The sequence below is a fragment of the Ambystoma mexicanum genome, chromosome 2p (genome assembly GCF_040938575.1).
Source record: "Ambystoma mexicanum isolate Mex_15411 chromosome 2p, UKY_AmexF1_1, whole genome shotgun sequence".
Classification (NCBI taxonomy): Eukaryota; Metazoa; Chordata; class Amphibia; order Caudata; family Ambystomatidae; genus Ambystoma; species Ambystoma mexicanum.
In genome coordinates, this window is record NC_090923.1 from 1,386,732,524 (window position 1) to 1,386,752,307 (window position 19,784).

At 46.6% G+C, this 19,784-nt stretch overlaps 1 protein-coding gene across 4 annotated transcripts in view; it reads right to left on the minus strand.

The window, feature by feature from the left end:
* Window positions 1-19,784, minus strand: part of NBEAL2 (neurobeachin like 2) — a 1,179,347-nt gene that overhangs the window by 418,545 nt on the left and 741,018 nt on the right. For all 4 annotated transcript variants that reach the window (XM_069645798.1, XM_069645800.1, XM_069645799.1 and 1 more), the window contains 2 exons: window positions 12,910-13,068; window positions 4,748-4,907 (listed from right to left, as the gene is read on the minus strand). In XM_069645798.1, the coding sequence (XP_069501899.1) occupies window positions 4,748-4,907; window positions 12,910-13,068 (319 nt within the window). The remainder of the gene's footprint in view (window positions 1-4,747; window positions 4,908-12,909; window positions 13,069-19,784) is intronic.

Consider the following 19,784-nt stretch of genomic DNA (forward strand, 5'->3'; position numbering starts at 1 on the left):
TTCCCAAACATGCTGGAAAAGCTTTAGGGGCTTAGAAGGTGTTTTAAAGCCTCTTGTCTGTGTAACCCAGCTCCTGGGGAAAAGACAGGCACAGATTTGTTCCCAGAATCAGGTGAGTGCTACAGTCAATGGGAGGGGGAGACAAAACAAGCAGGTGACAGAAGGAAAGGCACAGTGTGGTTTCCAGTGATGAGGTGAGGAGAAGGAGGTGAAGGTGGAGCAAGTAACCAGACGGAGGACGAGCAGAGGAGTGGAGTGCTGGAGAGTTGGTGGGAGATTTTGAGTAAAGGTGAGTGAGAGTGAAAGAAAGGGAAGAGCATAGGGGTAATTAGAGAGTACAAGTGAGAGTGTATGGTGTGAAGGGTAGTCGGAGGAGAGGTGTGAGTAGAGTGAATCAGGAGGGGGTTGAAGGCAGTGGTAAGGGATAGGCGGAGTGTGTGGGGTAAGGTGTGGATTACAAAGAGGCGTGTAGAGAGGGCAGAGTACTAGTGCAAAGAGGGTAGTGTAATATTGTGGAGAGGGGAAAGTAGTAGTAGTAGTGTGGCGAGAGAGATTGTAAGATGGAGGTAGAGAGAGGAGCATCAGAGGGATAGAGAAGGAAATGCCAGGGAGTGTGAGGAGAGACAGTGGATGTAGTAGGAGCGAAGAGAGTAGGAGAAGATAAGGGAGAGTGACAGACCTAGGGAGAGAAACATCCAAACATGCAAGGGAAAAAAACAAGTGGGGCCAAACTATCTGGAAGGCACAAACCCTTATGTTACACATCACATTGGGAACTTAGAGCAGGGACCACCTAGATTGTTCGCAGAGATGGTTTAGACAGATCAGGTTTTTGCCTTTATGCCATTACGACAACTTAAGTCAGAACCATAAACACAGCCCTCCACATAAGTGGGGTATCTATTGTGGCGACAAGGAATGAAGAGACGGACCAAGTGGTGGAAAGTGGTTGCTATAGACTTTTCGTCCTAGGTCACAAAGGCTCTTATTCTATCCTTGTCACTAAAACAAAACACTATAAAGTCCAGCTACTGTTCTTAATGCAGGAGAATGACTCCCTTCTCCTGGATGCAAAGCGCCCAAACGCTAATCAGGTTATACAAAACAAAAGTTCCAAAAAAGTTCTGGGTTCTCCGTAAGCCAACAGAAAACAGTCACAAAGTTCTAGTGAGGCTAGGAGAAGGAGTTCCTTCTCCTAGCTGGTTCCACAATGTCCTGCACAACTTTCAACAAGGTTTGTAGCTCCGTTAGGGAGGGTTTCACAGTCTCTAGGTTTTTGTACTATTCTTGGTCCGCCTAACTGGAACGATGAAGCTGTTCCTGGAATTGCTCCCGACTCCCCATTACCACCCTCCTGAGGGACTAGCCAGGGAACTGTATCACAAAATTGGTTACTGGCCTCTGTATTTCTTTATGCTTACATTAAGGGTTTTGTGTATTGAAGAGGCAAGGTTAAGCCATACGCTGTAAAGACGGTACTCGTGGCAGGACCTGGTGTTGACCAATTATCAATATGTACTAGACAGATGACAGAAGATGATTGGGGTTCGGCTTGCTGGTCCTGCCCAAGACAAATCTGGGGTGTGCATGATGATTCTTTCCTTTGGACGGGGTTTCCCCAGCTATTCAGTGTTTGGATCGAGAAGGAGAGCATAAACTATGTCTGGGCCTGCAACCCTTTTAGGCCCCCCTGTTGTACTTTCCAGGGTCGATAAGACACCCCCCTTTTATAGCTTTTCGGGGAGTTGGGATCTTGGGTTCCAGGACAACATCAAGTGAGGTAGGTGCTCTCTATTCATACTATTCAATGTTCTTTGTTGTTGTGTTTACGTTTCATAAAAATGTCTGAAGAGTTTCTTAAACAGCTCATCAGCTCTCTCCCGGACTTTAATTAACTCCCGTTACCTGTATTTGGGTCAGGATACTTCACTGGGTCGGTAAGATTTCGGATGATGCCATCAGCCTTCTCTGTGTAGGCTGCCAGTTCTTGGAGCCTCCGGCTGCTAGTTTCTCTGATATCAGTGGCTTTGACCGTCCTTCTCATACAGTCCCAGGTGCCACCAGTACCTCCACAGTTGTCCCCAGCTCGTTCTCCCTTCTCTGTAGCAAGCCTGGGGTAGCAGGTTTGGCAAAGTTGTCGGACCAGACGGTCCACCCACTACAGGTCATGCCACAGCCGTACACTATCTGCCTCTCTGTCAGGCCCTCTGCCGGTCCTCTAAAGAGACAAGTTCTTCTCCTCAGGGAAACTTGTCTTGTTGGGGCAAAAGGCCACTTGTTTTTCTTTGCAACCTTATTTTCACCTGCCGGTCACCAAGTATAGTTCTGATAAACGGAGCGTCCTACTACGTTTTCGAAGGTTTCTTCGTCTCAGTGCCTAAACCGTCAGGGTGATTCAATCTTTCACAGTAACACATGGTTTTAGTAATGCGCTTAGACCCATAAGGTTTTGGTCCTATCATCAACCTGCAGGGTTGGGATTTGAAAGGATTGTGCCTCCCAATAGCATCCTTATCTCAAGGAGTGGGGTTTCTCTCCATGATATCCTCCCCCATATTACCTCCACCAAGGAGTCTTTTGGTTATCGGCCTTGTCTCCCTAGCCTCACGAAGAGGGCTTCTCCCATGAGCAGAAGTGACGCCATCTGAAAGATCGTCACACTATGTATCCATCAGTCACAATGGTGGGCCATTGCAGTTTTCTGTATGCTCTCCCTCTTTTCGCATGTAAGTGACACTGCAGCACCTGGCATCCTTGTTTGTAGCCTTTGCAGCTAGCTGGTGCACCCTCTTAGCGTGACCCCCATCAGTACCATCTATTTCGACGCAGTGTGTTCGCCGCAGTTGTCTTTCCAGCACAACCTCTTGACGGAGGCCAGCAGCGCGTTGGGACCCATCAGCACCGGTATGCTAATGCTATTATTACCTTAAATATAGTGTCATCCTAAGCACTAACAAATGCAGTGGTTTGGATGTCAGTATATTTAAGGAATACACTACATGCTCAGTAAACAAAGCTGTACTTTAAATCGGTTGCTGTGCCCCGCATGTCATGTATGCTGCTAACATACATGACATGCGGCACACAGCAACCCATTTGTGAATATAGCATTCAGTTAAAGCCCAGCTTCATGGTTTATACTGTATACTTTTCAAATGATGTATGGAAAGTAGAGTATTATTCTAGATCTTTAAAACCAAAACTTAACAGATGTGAATCAACTAGAGCTAAGAGGATGTGTGCTAAAGTATTTAAAGTGCAGACTGGTTTAAGATCCCAGCTTCATCTCGAAGTGTGTGACCCTAGGTTAATCATTTCATCTTGCTGCAACATATCTGCTAACATTATGACACTGTGTATGGGCTTTGTATTGTGGGAGGTTGGAGGGAGCACAATGCAAAGTATGTTTTTTTGTGCTGGTTAGGCTCACGATTGACACTTTAAGGTGAGGACAGACTCCCACACTCTGCTCTGTCTCAGTTCTAGCCATGGACTCCCTAGCTCCCCCACCTTAAATATGTGTACACAGCACAATGTTTCTGTGCTGCTGCAGATAAGGGACATTTACTTGTATAATGGCGGAGATGGCCTGTGTGAACTAAATATTTGTTCTGGATATTAATAGATGAAAGCTTGTGCACATATTGGTTCCCATTGTATTTGGGAGCTTGTTTGACATATCCTTGAGGATCAAGGAGGAGAGGGTGTGCCCTGCATGGAGGGTGGACCATGCGGGAGCCCAACTGTGGAGAGACAGAAACCAGAATCAGAAAATACGGCCTGTCACATACCCTTTACTTACTTGTAAAAGATAGAACACATTTTTTCTCTTGAAATTGCATTTACTCTCCAATTATAAAAACAGGGAGTAACACACTCCAACCTCCCAATCTTATCTGGAGCACTGCTTAGACAGTAGGGGCTACCGATCTCTAGAGACCATACTGGGGTAGAGGGACGCCTGGGCTAGGGAAGGAACTGCCTCCACTAGACGAGGGAGGGAAAGGCACCCATTAGTATTCTTAACCGGCTTAAGAGGAATACAAATCCTTGAAGGTAATGGCCCAAAATGTCGTCCTCATAATTGTGACAGCCGAAATGTCGGACTTATTATTTTTTTTTAACACCTCCCCCTTACACCACATATATATGTGGGGGTGATTGTGATATTATAGTAACACACTAGCACATTGGGACTGCAATTCGGGCATTGCCCTATAGTCCAGTCCGAGATGAGAGGTATACTTGTTGGTGACATTTTTCAGAGCATCCAAGACAAACGATCGTAAGGAGCAGTTGCAAGCAGATATAGGAGAAATACACATAGGGACTTCTTTGCAGGACGAATATGTGGAAGCGCAGCTTCACCAGACACAAACAATTGATCCTCAGTCATCTGAGGAAAACGCCAGAGATGTATAGATCTACTGTGACATAATAAGAACGACAATGGAAAGACTCAATGAAGACTCAATGAATCTGGTGTTCCATGTCGGCCATCAATTTTTGAGAATTCATAGACTTAAATTTTTAATTTATTTTATTATGTACTTGGTTACAACAATAACCTTTACACAATTAAATACAATTTACATCTAACCATAAAACATTGATATTATCTTATCATATTCCAATATGTAAAACAAAAACACGTTACACAATTTATCAATGCATCAATTCAACGGATTTAAAAATGCATAGACATATGCAAGTAGAATTTCTGCTCTTTACTTGCTAGTGGCCTCACCTGACCCAAGAACCTGTTCCGAGAGGCAGCGAATGAGCAGCATGGACACCGGGACTTCATTTAGGAAAGAAATGAGGCCCTGGTAGCCAATGTCCTTTAGCTTTAGCCTGTGCTTGTGTCGCTCATGGATCTTCTCAAACTTCAGGATCTTGTACAGGATCTGTGGGGTCAAACAGGCAGCCGGCATTACCACTGGGGCAAGGAGCAGGGGCATCAGTTAAGAGTGCTTGATATGGCCATCAAAGATGAAAGTATACATGCTTAAAAGCAAGCATTATCATTTGGCTAAGCTGAAAAAGTGGTTGATTTTATATTGTGTAATATGTAACAATGCACTAGAACCCGTAAGAAGCAGGCAGAGCGCGGTCAGCTACCCCACACTAAAGGCAAGGCAGGGCTTATGGTAAAGAAACCTTAATATTACAGATTATAATTATATGATCAAAAACATAGCTTGGTTTTATCAAATGACATGAATATGGGATACATTACTCACCGAAATCGTATTTCTAATGCTTGTATCTGCTTAGATTCACATGCTGTGCATAGGCCGACATCTAGTGGAAGCTGAAGAGTATTACAATTTGTTTTTCGAAACTTGAAAATGGGCGTCGACACAGGGTGTGCCAGTAATACTATCCCTAGTGTGACGTCCACTGTACCCATGATCCCTCACGCGTCTAGGACCCTCAGATTGTATTTTTTTGACATGAGGTAGCATGAGGAGTAGCGTGAGTACAGATTATCCAAGCAGATAGATAGAAAGCTAAGACTACAAGCATCCATTCGCCTTCTCTCAGAGTGGAGGAAGGGTGGGTCGCATGTGAATCTAAACAGATCCAAGCATCAGAAATATGATTACGGTGAGTAATGTATCCCTTCTGAGGCTTGTGGAATCTGCTTAGATCACATGCTGTGCATAGATTATTGAGCAGTGTTAGAAGAAGGAGGTGGGATGTGAGAAGGGTCATGAGCAAATAAATGTCTTAGAACCGCTTGTCCCACTTGAGTATCTGTCTTGGAATGAGTGTCAATGCAGTAGTGCTGAGTAAAAGTGTGAATAGAGCTCCAAGTAGCTGCTTTGCAAATGGTGTCAAGGGGTACATTTGCAATTAAAGCCGGAGTGGCCCCAATGCCTCTTGTAGAGTGGGCTCTTGGTGTGAAAGGCAGAGTTTTTTCAGAAAGGGAGTAACACAGCTGGATACAATTTATAATCCACTTAGAGATGGTGCCTTTAGAGACACAATCTCCCTCTCTGCCTGTAGCCAAGGAGACAAACAGTTGGTATGTTTTCCTTAGCGGCCTGGTCTTGTCTACATAGTATAGGACCGCCCTACGGACATCTAGGGTGTGTAGTTTCACCTCAGCAGAGCTTTGGGGTTCTTGGAAGAAAGCCGGAAGCTCAATGGACTGGTTAACGTGGAATTTTGAAATAAACTTAGGTGAAAACCTAGGGTGTGTGCGTAAAACCAGTTTATCTTTATGGACAGTAAAGAAGGGATCTTGCACTGACAGAGCCTGAATTTCACTGACTCTTCTTATAGATGTAATTGCTACTAAGAAGGCTGTTTTGTAAGTCAGGTGTTTGAGACTGCTTTTATGCATGGGCTCGAATGGGGGGCCCATGAGTTTAGCCAGCACCACATTAAGGTCCCATCCTGGTGGTGGGTTAGAAATTGGAGGGTGGAGTCTCTTTACCCCTTCCATGAAGGCTTTAACCACTGGTACTTTCCACCACAATACCTTGTTAGGGGAGGTGGTGTATGCCGACAGTGCTGCCAGGTGTACCTTTAGTGAATTAAATACCAACCCTGCGTCCAGCAGGTGGAGCATGTAGGTGACAATAGTGGAAGGAGTGCAATCAACTGGGTTGATTTGCTTATTCTGGCACCAGATAACAAATCTTTTCCATTTGTCAAAATAACAGTGCTAAGTGTTGGGCTTCCTAGATTCCTTTAGGATGTCCATGCACCTTTGTGGTAAGTTGGTGTCCAAACTCTATGACTTCTAGGAGCCATGCTGCCAAGTTCATTGAGCTGGGTTGAGGATGCACTGTTTGACCTTGGTGCTGGGATAGTAGGTTGTACCAGCACGGGAGTCTGATGGGTTCGCACGCTGCTAGCCTACGCAGGTGTGGGAACCACGGTTGTCTCGCCCACATGGGAGCAACTAGGATGAGCGTCATCGATTCCCTGTGCATCTTGTTGACCACCTTCCTCATTAGAGGAGTTGGTGGAAAAGCGTACGCAAACATCCCTGACCAGTTTATCCACAGGGCGTTCCCCTGGGAGTCTGGCTGTGGGAACCTGGATGCAAATCGTGGGCACCGTCTGTTTTCGCTTGTGGCGAATAGGTCTATAGTGGGGAAACCCCACTGAGATAAGATATCTTCTACGATTTCTCTGTGTAGGCACTATTCGTGTTCCTCTGGGAGGGGATCTCTGCTCAAAGCATCCGCCAGAGAATTGAGATCCCCTGGAACATGTTGAGATGACAGGAAGATCTTCCGTCTGAGTGCCCATATCCAAATTTTCTGGGCAAGCTTGGACAGATTTGGCGAACAAGCCCCTCCTTGCTTGTTTAGGTAAAACATGGCTGTAGTGCTGTCCGTCCGGATCTGCACTGACAGATTCAGCAGGTAGGGCTCGAACGCTTGAAGCGCTCTTTAGACTGCCAGCAGCTCTAGCAGGTTGATGTGATTCTTGGCCACTGAGTGAGACCAGAGACCCTGAGCTGTGTGGTGGAGGTGGTGAGCTCCCCACCCTGTCAGGCATGCATCGGTTGTCACTACCGTCTGCATCTCGGGATCGTAAAAGGGTTTCCCCTTGGACAGATTGTCTCTTGTCCACCAGTGAAGGCTTTGTACCAGTGTTGGCGAAACGACCACTAGATTGTTCCACTGACCACTTGCCTGAGACCACTGTTTCGCCAACCATTCCTGCATGGGACGCAGGCGCGCGGCGTGGGGGACCAGGTAAATACATGACGCCATCATGCCCAGCAAACGCATTGCTTTGCGTACCGTTATATGGCGACCGGCCTGATATAGCGGAATTTGCAGCAGTATATTCCAAATTCTTTCCTCTGATGGAAAGGTCAACCCCTCTTGTGTGTCTAGGATAGCTCCTAGGAACTGTTTGGAGGTGCAGGGCACCAGACTTGACTTCTTCTCGTTTATTGAGAAACCTAATTCGAAGAGGAGGTCGATCGTCCTTTGAATGTTTGTTCTGCAAATTACTGGGGTCTCCCCCGTGATGAGCCAGTCGTCCAGGTAAGGGTACACCGGGATTGCCTCCCTGCGTAGGTGTGCCGCCACCACCGCCAGAACCTTGGTGAATACCCTTGGAGCCGAGGCTATACCGAAGGGCAGCACCTTGAACTGGTAGTGCTGACCGTCCACCTTGAAGCGCAAGAATCTGTGCGCTGGGAACATGGAAATATGAAAATAGGCATCTTTCATGTCCAATGTTGCCATGTAATCCCCGTTTTTTAGGAGGGGGATTACCTCTTGGAGAGTAGTCATGCGAAATTTTTGGGGCTTGACATACTTGTTTGCAGGCCGTAAGTCCAATATTGGGCGCATTGTCAAATCTTTTTTTGGCACAAGGAAGTAAGTTGAATAAATACCCTTGTTTACCTGATGTCCCGGGACGAGTTCTATCGCGTCCTTTGCTAGAAGATTGACGATCTCCTCGAGGAGGATCTTCTGGTGGTCCAAAGAATTTATTTTTTGTCGTGGAGGGTGGTTTCGGGGACGCTCTAACAGTTCTATGCAGTATCCTGCGGACACTGTGGACAGCACCCATCTGACTGATGTGATCCCTTCCCAAGCTTGCGTGAAGTTGGAAATGCGTCCCCCTACTGGGGATGCGTGAGAAGGGACCCTGAACGGAGCGTCACTGTTGTGGTGGAGGCATGCTGCCGACTCTACTGGGGCTGCCTCTACCTTTACCACGTCCTCTCTTATTACCCCTGCTATAACCCTGGGTAGACTGCTGGCTGTTGTTGTTCCATTGTGTACCCTGCCCCTGCGAATAGTTAGACCCTCTCTGGGAATTTTGTCCGCGTGGGTGACGAAAATTACCATTCCCTCTCTGGTTTGGGGGTTTATTCATTAGTTGGCCTAGGGATTTGAGTGTCTCATACTCGTCCTTGGCATTTTTCAGCGCGTCCTCGACCGCCTTTCCAAACAATAGATCCGGCTCCACTGGTTTATCTATCAATGATGCTTGGGTTTTGGCTTTGAACCCAGACTGTCGCAACCAAGCATGCCTTTTGATAACAGTACCTTCTGCTATCAATCTGCCGGCGTTATCCGCGGCATCAAAGGTTGCCTTTAATATGCAACCTGACACGGCTCTTCCTTTCGCCGAAACTCGTGCCAATTGGCTTTTTAAGGGTTCTGGGGCGGAATCTGTGAGTGCTGTGACTTCTTCCCACTGGTGGCAGTTGTAACTCGCCAGCAGGGTGGTGGAGTTGCCAATCCTTGCCTGGTAGGCGGAAGTAGAGGATACTTTCCTGCCCAAGCCATAAATCTTCTTGCTCTCCTTGTCGGGAGGAGCTTCCGACGATGACAAGGGTGTTCCCGCTCTCTTACCGGTGTTTGTAACTGCTAGGGAGTCCGGTTTCAGATGCCCTCTTATGTACAGTGGGTCTGTTTGAGTGTCCCTGAAAAGCTTCTCAACTCTGGGGTTTACTGCCCTAGTGAGATTGGGATTAACAAGGCAAGGGTCTATCCTTCTTTGTATTGACTTAAGGATAGGGATGGCCTGGGCAACAGTTCTCCTTTCTCCCACTAACTCCTCAGCAAAGTCCCTCTCTTCCTGAGCACCCTGGGTGTCAATGTGGAAGTGTTCTGCCGCTCTGGACAGCACTTCATTCAAGAGAGGCTGGTTGTCGACAGGGGAGTCGGTAACTGGGGTTTCTTTATCTACCGGGGAATCTAGCCTGTAGGTTTCTGGGTCGTCCTCCTCCTCCTCCTCCTCCTCCTCCTCTTGATCCTCGTCATCCCCATAGTAGCCCGTCCCAGTTTGTTCTTCCAACATGCCCAAATCTGGATCCTTACAAAAGGATGGATCTCCCTGATATTGAGAATACGGCTGTATACCGAAGGGGTCTGAGTAGGAGCTTCAACCAGGGACTTCTTACTAGGGGGTATAGGATTCTTAGAGCCTGAGGGAGTTGACCCGTCGGGGGTATAAGAGAGAAAGTGTTCAGGGTTTTTGGCGTAGAAATCTGCCAATGATGACATCCTTGACATGACTGTCTATGTCATCACTAGACCATTCTCTTGAACTGGGAATGATTCTTTCTTGGAGGCCTTTCCCTGTTTTATCTTGACTAGACCTACTGGTTTGAACAGGGGTCTGTGGGATAACAGAAGACCGAGACTTGTCCATCTGTTTATGTGGAGTAGAATGTTTTTGAGGTGTGGAAGGAGGCTGAGATTGCTTCCTTTGTTGTTTTTCCCCTTCCTCGTGGGTGGAAGAGTGTTTACCCCTTTTTTTCGCCCCTCCGGAGCCTTTCGACGCCTGGCGCCGAGGTTTGGGGGTAGTGTCCCTATCTCTCGAGTGTGGAGGTTGGGACTCGGGAACAGCCGTTGCGTGGCCTGTTGACGCCGACTCCTGGAGTGCGGTCTGCGGATAGAGGTCGACTTCGTCTTCCGACGATCGAACCTCCGTTACCTTGGGGAGCGAGGCACTCTTGGCAACAGTGGATGGTTGCCTGGAGTCATGCGGCGATCTAGATCGAGAACACCCAGAGGAGACCTATTCGGACCGTTCTCTATGTGCCTCTTTCCGAGTACTCGACGTGCGCGTCGAGTCTCGGTTGGACTTCATGTGTTTTGTGGAAGTGCTGTGGGTAGCGCTTGTGTCGCCGGGGGTCTTCTCCATAGCCGCCTTGCCGGGCGACCTTCCGAGGTCAGGGATTTACGCTTGGCTGTCAATTGACGCCACGTTGCCCTCACCGTCCGAAAGCACGGCGTCGCTGCCATCGCTGAAGACGCCCTCTGCTGCCATGGCCTCTTGACGCATGGCGTGGTGGGCCCAACGCTTGATCGAACGGTCCTCGAGTGTTTTCGGTTTGAACCGACTACACGCTCTGCAGTTAGCCTCGCGGTGGTCCCTCGGTAAGCGTGCCTGTCAACCCAAGGGTACTTGCGGTTGCACTTGGGGCAAAATTGGAAAGGGGTACCCTCCATACCCACCTTGTGGCAGCGGGCTAATAAGTGTAGGAATATATAAGAATGTACCTATATACCAAAAGAGTGTAGAGTATGTCCACCCCCCACTCTCCCTACTTGCAGGGCCGAGGCCAGAGGCCTACCGAGGCCTGGCCCGAGGCCAGAGGCCTTCCGAGGCCCAAATCCGTCATGCAGCTCTCGACGGTCGATTCTTTCTCCAGGCCGGCGTCGAGTGTGGATGTTCGGTGACTCGACGTTGGGGTGGAGAAATGTGGAAATATAACAATATTTTAGCAAAAGTATGGCTAAAGGCCAGGGAACTCCGCGGAATGCTTCCGACCAGTATGGCGGAAAAAAACAATCTGAGGGTCCTAGACGCGTGAGGGATCATGGGTACAGTGGACGTCACACTAGGGATAGTATTAGTGGCACGCCCTGTGTCGACGCCCATTTTCGAGTTTCGAAAAACAAACTGTAATACTCTGCAGCTTCCACTAGATGTCAGCCTATGCACAGCATGTGATCTAAGCAGATTCCACAAGCCTCAGAAATATAAATATATGTGAGTGTAGAGTAAGTACCAACCCCCATTCTCCCTACTTGAAGGGCCCAGGCCAGAGGCCTTCCAAAGCCCGGGCCGAGGCTAGAGGCCTTCCGAGGCCCAAAGTCCGTCATGCAGCTCTCGACGGTTATTTTCTTCTCCGGCCGGCGTCGAGCTTCGAACTTCGGTGACTCGACGTGGGAATGGAAGAAAACAGGGAAATATTATACTATTTGCAAAATTATGGCTAAAAGCCAGGGAACTCCGCGCAATGCTTCTGACAAGTATGGCGGAAAAAAACAATCTGAGGTTTCTAGATGCGTGAGGGATCATGGGTACAGTGTACGTCACACTAGGGATAGTATTACTAGCACGCCCTGTGTCGACGCCGATTTTCGAAAAACAAACTAATACTCTGCAGCTTCCACTAGATGTCGGCATATGCACAGCATGAGATCTAAGCAGATTCCACAAGCCTCAGAAATATATCTTTTTTTTATCTGGTTGTCTACAAACAGATGCTAGAATCCAGGTGCATGTAGAGCTCACCAGCATGTGTTAAAGGAGTCAACATCAGTTACATTTACTGGTATATTTATAAAATATATATTATAGACATTCCTCAGGCTTCATAAACATCTTTCAGGGACGAGGGCTGAAAGAAGAAACATCAAACGTGCATATTTAACACAGGAAAAGCAGATTCTGATTTAAATGTAAATACTGTATGGCATTTATGTGCTACTGAAGTGTATGACATCCCTGGGAGATTGAGTTGAAAACTGGCAATTCCAGGCCAAGGAAATGATTGATGAAAGTAACAGATGTATACTATGGACAAACTGGAGTATACATCTATTTTCAAAAAGGTATGCTGACAATTATTCATCTTTTTAGAAATGATAGATATATGGAAATGTGTCAAAATAAATTAAAGCCCATAACAAAATGGCCCAGAGAGGCTTGGAGGCATGACGGAGGAGTGGAACGCCAGACTAGCTAGGGCACTATACGGCCTAGGAAGAGTCAGTCACAAGTCAGACCACCATGAATCAAGAGACATTCATTTGTAATCTGTGTCTTTTCCACAACTTGCCATTTTATACTGCTGTAAGTAACAGTTGATACCAATTACAAAACTCTGTGGTATCAAATGTATCGACCTCAGAAAGATTAAAAGGCGGAGTTAGTTTTTCCTGGATTTGAACCTATGGCCAGCAGGTTGAACAGCCCAGCAGCCAGTGGCCCACTGATTGATCTCTCTTGCACACCTTCATGCCTATTTAATTGCACTGATCACCCACATGGCATTACCTTACCCATGCATTGCCTCAGATAACCTCAAACAGCTTTTGCTGCTATTCAAGGAAAGCCTGCTTGGTAAACTACATGTCAAACCAATGCTACGACAATGCAATAAATGAATGAGGACCTCACCTTGAACACCCTCTCACGCACTTCATCTGAATACCTCTTCTGCACGAGCAACCAGTAGAAGACCTCAACATTTCCCGGCTCCAGGAGGCAGGAGCATAACTGCTCCTGTGCTGGGCTCCCCTTAAGAAGGCTGTGGATTACTTCCAGGATCCCACACACCTGAAAGACAAAAAGACACAACAAGTGTTTCCTGTGTACCAGCACACTACAGAAAAGTATGTATATAAATGTGAAAAATCCACAAATCCTTTTTCACCTAGTTGACACAGATCAACAGACCAGCCAGACTAGAAAACCCTTGGACACTAGTTTATTAAGAATAGATTAGCATATAATGGCTAAATAAATCAAGAACTTGTCTGTACAAACAACATTTGCCAGGATGATTACTCTCTGGGAAGTAGGTAGTATTTTGAGACGGTGTAACAAAAAGTTTCTCGAGGAAATAAGTGTTCCAACAAAAAGTTCAGTCAGGGGCTGGGGCTCCACCAGCAGATTAGAACAGCAAGTGAGATTGATCTCTGGATTAAAATGTGCTACTGCACCTGCTTGCAGATTTAAGAGGGAGGAGCCACTTTCAGACTCTAAACTTCAGACTAGAGACTGATGATGGACTCTGTAGGTGGGGTTGTGAGTGATGGGCCTTTTAACGGGAATCAGAACCACAGGATGACAGGAGGCTACCCTAGAGTCTCGAAAGTATTCTCTATAAACCCTTCACTAATCCCCTCTATCACAGGGATCTGTTTCTCCCGCCACCTGCTCCGGTCTTGCTCTTACACTCAGCATGTTCCCTTAAGTCTTGTACATCCTCCCCACCAAGATGCACCCCTTTGTAGCTTCAGATCCAATACAATCTCCCCTTCACTACTACCCTGCCTATTAGTGTATTGGCTCCCTCCTCCTTCTCCTCAACAATATTTTGTTCCCTCTCCACATTTCCCTCTCCCTCCCTCATTTACCTCTTTGATGTTCCACCATGCCCTCCTTCCCAATGTTTCACCACTCCGCCACCTCTTCTACATCTCATCAGTGTTCTCTTGCCAATTACTCTCCTTCCAACCTTCTTCGTCTCTTTTGGCACTTTCTCACCTATGCCTTTTCGTTCAATTTAGGAATCTACTGTCCTCTACCATCTATCCTACCTTCTTCACCCCTTTGGGCAGCTTCTTTTCCTTAAACTTTGGGATACCGCTAAACTCCTTATTGTGATTCTCATGGGCCCCCCTTTTGCTCGGATTTACCTTTTAAGCATTTTCCAGGTGAAAGCTCCTTTCTCCTCAGTGCTTTCCTTTACCACCTCCTTACTTCCAACCTCTTCCGACTTCACTCCTAGCTCCTCCAAATGTTCCTTCTCCCATTCTGGTCTTTTCTCCCATCTCTATGAGTCACGCTCCTCCTGAGCTTCTAGGTCTTCTCCTCAACTCCTGCATTTCTTTTCTACGCCTGTTAACTATAGCAATTCCCTACCTCTAGGGCCCGTCATTCTCCAGCTTGGTGAGATTCTTCTGGAGCCTCCGGTTTTCCTTCTTATCACAGCCTTCTGGGTCTCTCTTGCAGTGTGTCTTGCTAGCTATTTCTGTTCACCTTGCCAGCAAGCTCTGAATGAGTTCTTTCTCCCAACTCCTCCAGCCTTCTGGCACAGGCCTTGCATTTTATAGTGTGTTGCCACCTCTTGTAGCCTCTCTGGAATCAGGTGTATTAGCTTGTATGTGCTGTCATGCTCTGCTACTGCAAATGGCTTGCAGCCCAATGTGGGGTTGGGATTGACTCATCCCTACCCTTGGACAGTCTAATCCTCCTTCACCCTTCTGTCTGACTCACCTTGGCCCGCCTTCCAGCCTCTCTCTGGGGTAAAGGAACTCAGGTTTTTGTCTTCAGTGTGCTGGTATAGGACCGACTATTGGCCCAGACCCCCCAAAGTTGGCTTCCAGTCGATGTATGTCTTGGGAGCTGGCAAGTCTCTCCTATTGGGCTGTACTTTCACTGGTGGCCATAGCATGACCCTACCCTCATGGCGGACTACCTTAGTCTATGTGTTGTTTTTTCCCCTTGTGTTATAGTTTATTAAAACCTTTTACAAGGTATATAATCATTGTGTTACTCAATTATGACATATACAGTGATATACGCATATAATATAAAGTGCCAATCATGTCGTTATATTATTAAAATTCTTTGTAGTCGTTTAACTCCATTATTATTAATTTGTTAGCTGTTATATCACAGCACCCAGAGTTCATTAATTGTTTTGATACATCTCATTAATGCAACTGTCAATGAAACCTGGGACCCCTCCATCAAACACATCCAGAAGAATTCAGCATCTACATATGCTGCGTTATGTACACATTTCTCAAAATGAATTGTCTTCAGTGGCATTACATTTTAATGCTAGGTGTTAAGTGTTTCTTGCATAGAGGGATACATAGATAAACATTCTCTTCTCTTTATTAATACCCCTCAGAAGATTGAAACAGAATCTCATGAAGATTTATCCAAGTCTATGATCTGGAAATCGTATCAGATATTTAGGAAACAAATGAAAGGGTCTTAAGATGTGTGCATATTCAAAGAGAAGTTTATAGTTCTGAATTTGTAATTGCTGTTGGCACCAGTCATACAGTGTCCTCTTTTCTTTGGATCTTTTCTGAATTTTCCAGTAAAGATTGGTAATTACTGCCCAACTCATTTAATATTGCTTAATGAACATAGACAATGTTACTGGTGTGTCTTTTAGCAGCATCTGATTAAGGTCTGCAAATAGCAAGTTTGTTGGTGGTTTCAAGATTAGTATAGGATTTCCAGTTTATTCAATTAATTTTGGACCCCCACAAATGGATGCCTAGTTCAAAGCGGAGGATGGCTATTGGGAGTGATAATGGTAGACCTGAGGGTGTTTTACTAAACATCCCCCCAACTTGGTCCAAAATGCTCTCCTATGTTCGGTTATCATAGGAATTACTGTCATCTTATACAATGCAAGTAGAAGTAAACCTGCAGTATTTCGTTTTCATTTTACGCATTTGTGCCAAGAGGGGAGTTCATTTTAGTTTAAATCTAATTTCAATGTCTTTGGATTTCACTTTTTCATAGATGGGAAAAGCTATATGTTCTTAACTAATTGTGAGTGGAGACCTTATGCGAGGAATGGGTAGGTGACTGTCAAGTTTCCTGTCCTAAATCAGGTCCCTCTCTTTCCCTGTGTAGTGTTTTATGGGACTCCTGCACTGTGCGAGGAGAGAGAAGATGCAGATTCTGGAGGACCTGCATTCCTCGATTCCCTTAAAAGGGCAGAAGAGTCTGTGGTCGTAATGTAACTATACCCTGCCTTGAGACATGGATTAAGAGGGGGAGACCAGGGAATCCTCTTTATACCAACTCAAGGCAAACAGCTGCTAGCTTGCGCAGACACCTGGCCCCTTGGTCACGCCATTGGAGGTCCCCAGAGTGAGGCAGGGCACATTGTCACACATCCCTCCAATGCCAATGTGATGATCCCCTGGCTTCCACATGCAGCATGGTGGGGGTAGCCAGATGATCCTGCACACAGCGCCCTCAGACTCAGTATCCTCAGACTTGTGGTGACACTTAGCTACGTCTCCATCTACCCACAAAGTCAAGCAGGGGACATTGTCACACCATCAAAATAATGCTCACCATATAATCTAGACCATTTATACATCTCAGACACTCAAGGGGCTAAACACTAGGCACCAATATCAATCGTACTCTTTATTGACCTTGAAAGGGTAAGCGATTGAGTCGATCACGTGCAGATGTTATGTTATGTTACTTGGCATTTATATAGCGCCTTATGTATCATTGGTATGACCTCAAATCGCTGGTAGGTTGAACGCCCTCGGGAACCGCAGTTCAAGTCAGTAGAGGGAGAGAGTGTGTTGCATGGTGTGTCGAGTACTGTTTGTGAAATACTAAGGGAGGGGCTGCAACCGTTGGCTCTTCAGATGTTTTAGATTACAATTCCCATCAGTCTTAGCCAGCACAGTTAACTGTGAGAAATCATGGGTGTTAGTCAAAAACAATTTAACAGTCACAGGTTGCAGAGCCCTAGCCACAGTGCAAACAGACTTACATGAAAGAAGCTAGCAGAACCAATCGAATGCATAATTTATATACAGTTCTCATAAGATTTTTTTTTAACCAGATGTTATTAAACAGTTCAGTTCACAACTTCAAGTAACATCCTTCTCTTCACATCAGCCCATTATAAATTTCCAACAACATTTTAGGTTCCAACTTCTGTAATCCATAACCTCCCCCGCCCCCTCCAGCCCCCAGTCCTTGGGTGGCTCATCATTCATCTCTCCTGCACCGACTCCCTCCGCTCTTCCTCAAGGATTCCCAGTGCTTGTAGTCTCTTCCGGATATATAAATGGAACATGTCCTTTATCGCATACTGTATGTGAGGAGACCAAATTTTACTGAAGGTCTTTAATGTCCCCCGCACTACTGCGGTCATTTTCTCCACATCTATTGTGTCCCAGATCGTGCAGTACCACTGATTAATAGGCAGAGGTTCTCTCTGGTTCAATTTTCTTGCTATACACCTCTTCGCCGCCATCATGAGGTTCGCCCAAAGCCTTCCTGCCTTTCCCATTACCCTTTGCTCAAGCATAGTGCGCTGTACCTCTGCCTCCTCGAATTCCCTATCTACCTCCATTATTCCACCACCTTGGACTTTACCTCCTGCCAGAAATGCTTCAGACACTAGCATCCCCACCATATATGCACCATCGTCCCCTTCTTTCAACATCCCCTCCAGCATAGTAGCCTCTCTGGTGTGTAATGCCACTGATGTAGGAGCTTAAATTGTAGTTCCTGGTGTTGTGTCGAACCACTCATCACCCTATACCACTCTTTATCCGTAAACGCCCTCCCTCTTATCCCCTCCCACTTGACCTTCACAGCCATCCCTTCTTCCTTCTCCCCCTTCATCGGGATTTTGTATATTTCTGAGATCAGCCCTTTATTATTGCCTGCAGACGCTATCAGCCTTTCCCACTCAGTGAGTTCCCTCGTCGCCGCTTCCATCATCGCGGGTGTCCCTGCCCCGTGCCTCAGCTGTTGATAAGAAAACTGGTCGTCTTCCTTTAAGCCCATCTCCCTTTTACAATCTGCAAATGCCTGAAAACGTGTCCCTTCATAGAGATCCACTATCACCCTGATCTCCCCCCCCCATCCACCCCTTGAACCTGTCATATTCTTTACCCAGTGGGAAGTCGGGGTTTCCGAATACAGGAGTCATCGGGGATGGCCATGGCGACAGTGTGAGCTTACTGTTCACCTTTTCCCAAATCCTCATGCTATTGCTCGTAATTGGATTCCTCCATAACCCCCTTGGTCTATCTCCCTTCCTTTCTCCCATCACCTTCCACAGATGCTCACCCGCCACCGCTCGTTCCATCCTTACCCAATGCTTCTGGTTGTCCGGCCTTCCCCAATCGGCCAGTGCTCTTTGCTGCGCTGCCTGGTAATATTTGAATATGTTCGGGAAGGCCACCCCCCCTGCGCCTTATTCCTGAATAGTATCTTCTGTCCAATCCTCGATTTCTTCCCTCCCCATATAAAGTTCATAATGCATTCTTGAAATTCCTTCAGGAGCATCCCAGGTAGTGCGAGAGGGATAGCCTGAAATAGGTAAATTATTTTCAGGAGTACATTCATCTTAACTACAGCGATTCTTCCAAACCAGGATATATAGACCCCCTCCATCTTGCTAGATTTAAGCTGCCTAAGCAACGGATGATAGTTGGTGCCTACGATTCGTTTAAAGGACGTGTTTAGGTTCACTCCCAGGTACTTAACTGGACCTTCGACACATCTGAAAGGGTTTCCTCTCTGCAACTGGGTCCTTTCCAGTTCCCCACCGACAGATTCAATATTTCAGATTTCGCGAGATTTACTTTAAAACTCGAGACCTCTGGGTATGCCTCAATCTCCTTTAATATCACTGGTAGAGACTTCTCTGGTTCTGTGATCATTAGGATCACATCATCCGCAAACAGCCCTATCTTGTGTTGCGTCCCTGCCCAGCTGACTCCCCGTATCTCCTAGCTCCCCCTTATCCTGTGCGCAAATGGCTCCATCACTAGAGCAAAGAGAAGCAGCAACAGCGGGCACCCTTGCTTCGTCCCCCTTCTTATTTAAAATGAGGAGGTTAGGCGCCCATTAACTTTCACTGTGGCGTGCAGGTGTTGATAGATCGCCTTTATCATTCCCGCGAAGATCGGTCCCATACCCACCCTCTGCAGTATTTGTTCCATGAATGCCCAGTTGACCCGATCAAATGCCTTCTCTGCGTCTAGCATCATTAGGCATGAGGGGCTTCCCCCCTCCCCGCTTTGTCCACCACATGTAGAACCCTCGTTATGTTATCAAATGTATTCCGTCCCTGTATAAAACCTAATATCATATAAAATACAGCTGTTAATCCATCTGCCCCTGGACTCTTGTTCATCTTTAGTCGGACTATAGCCCTTCGCACCTCCTCCACCCCTACGGGCTCTTCCAGCTGCTCTTTTTGTTCAGGCGCTAACCTCAACCCTTCCCAGCTCTTCAAATATTCCTTATGCTTCCCCCTATCCACTGGGTCCTCACTATACAGGTCTGCAAAGAAGTCCCTTATGATGTTTATCTTGGACCCCTCTGCCCCCACCCACTGCCCCTCGCATCCTCCAACACATCAATAAATTACTTGTTCTTTAGCCATCAGTTATCTTGCTAATGCTGTTCCAACCTTGTTGCCCTGTTCATAGAACTTTTGTCTACTTCTTAGAAGAGTGCTCTCCACCGACCTATCGTGATTTTCCTCAGCTGACCCCTCACATTTGCTAATTCCCTGGCCACCTTAT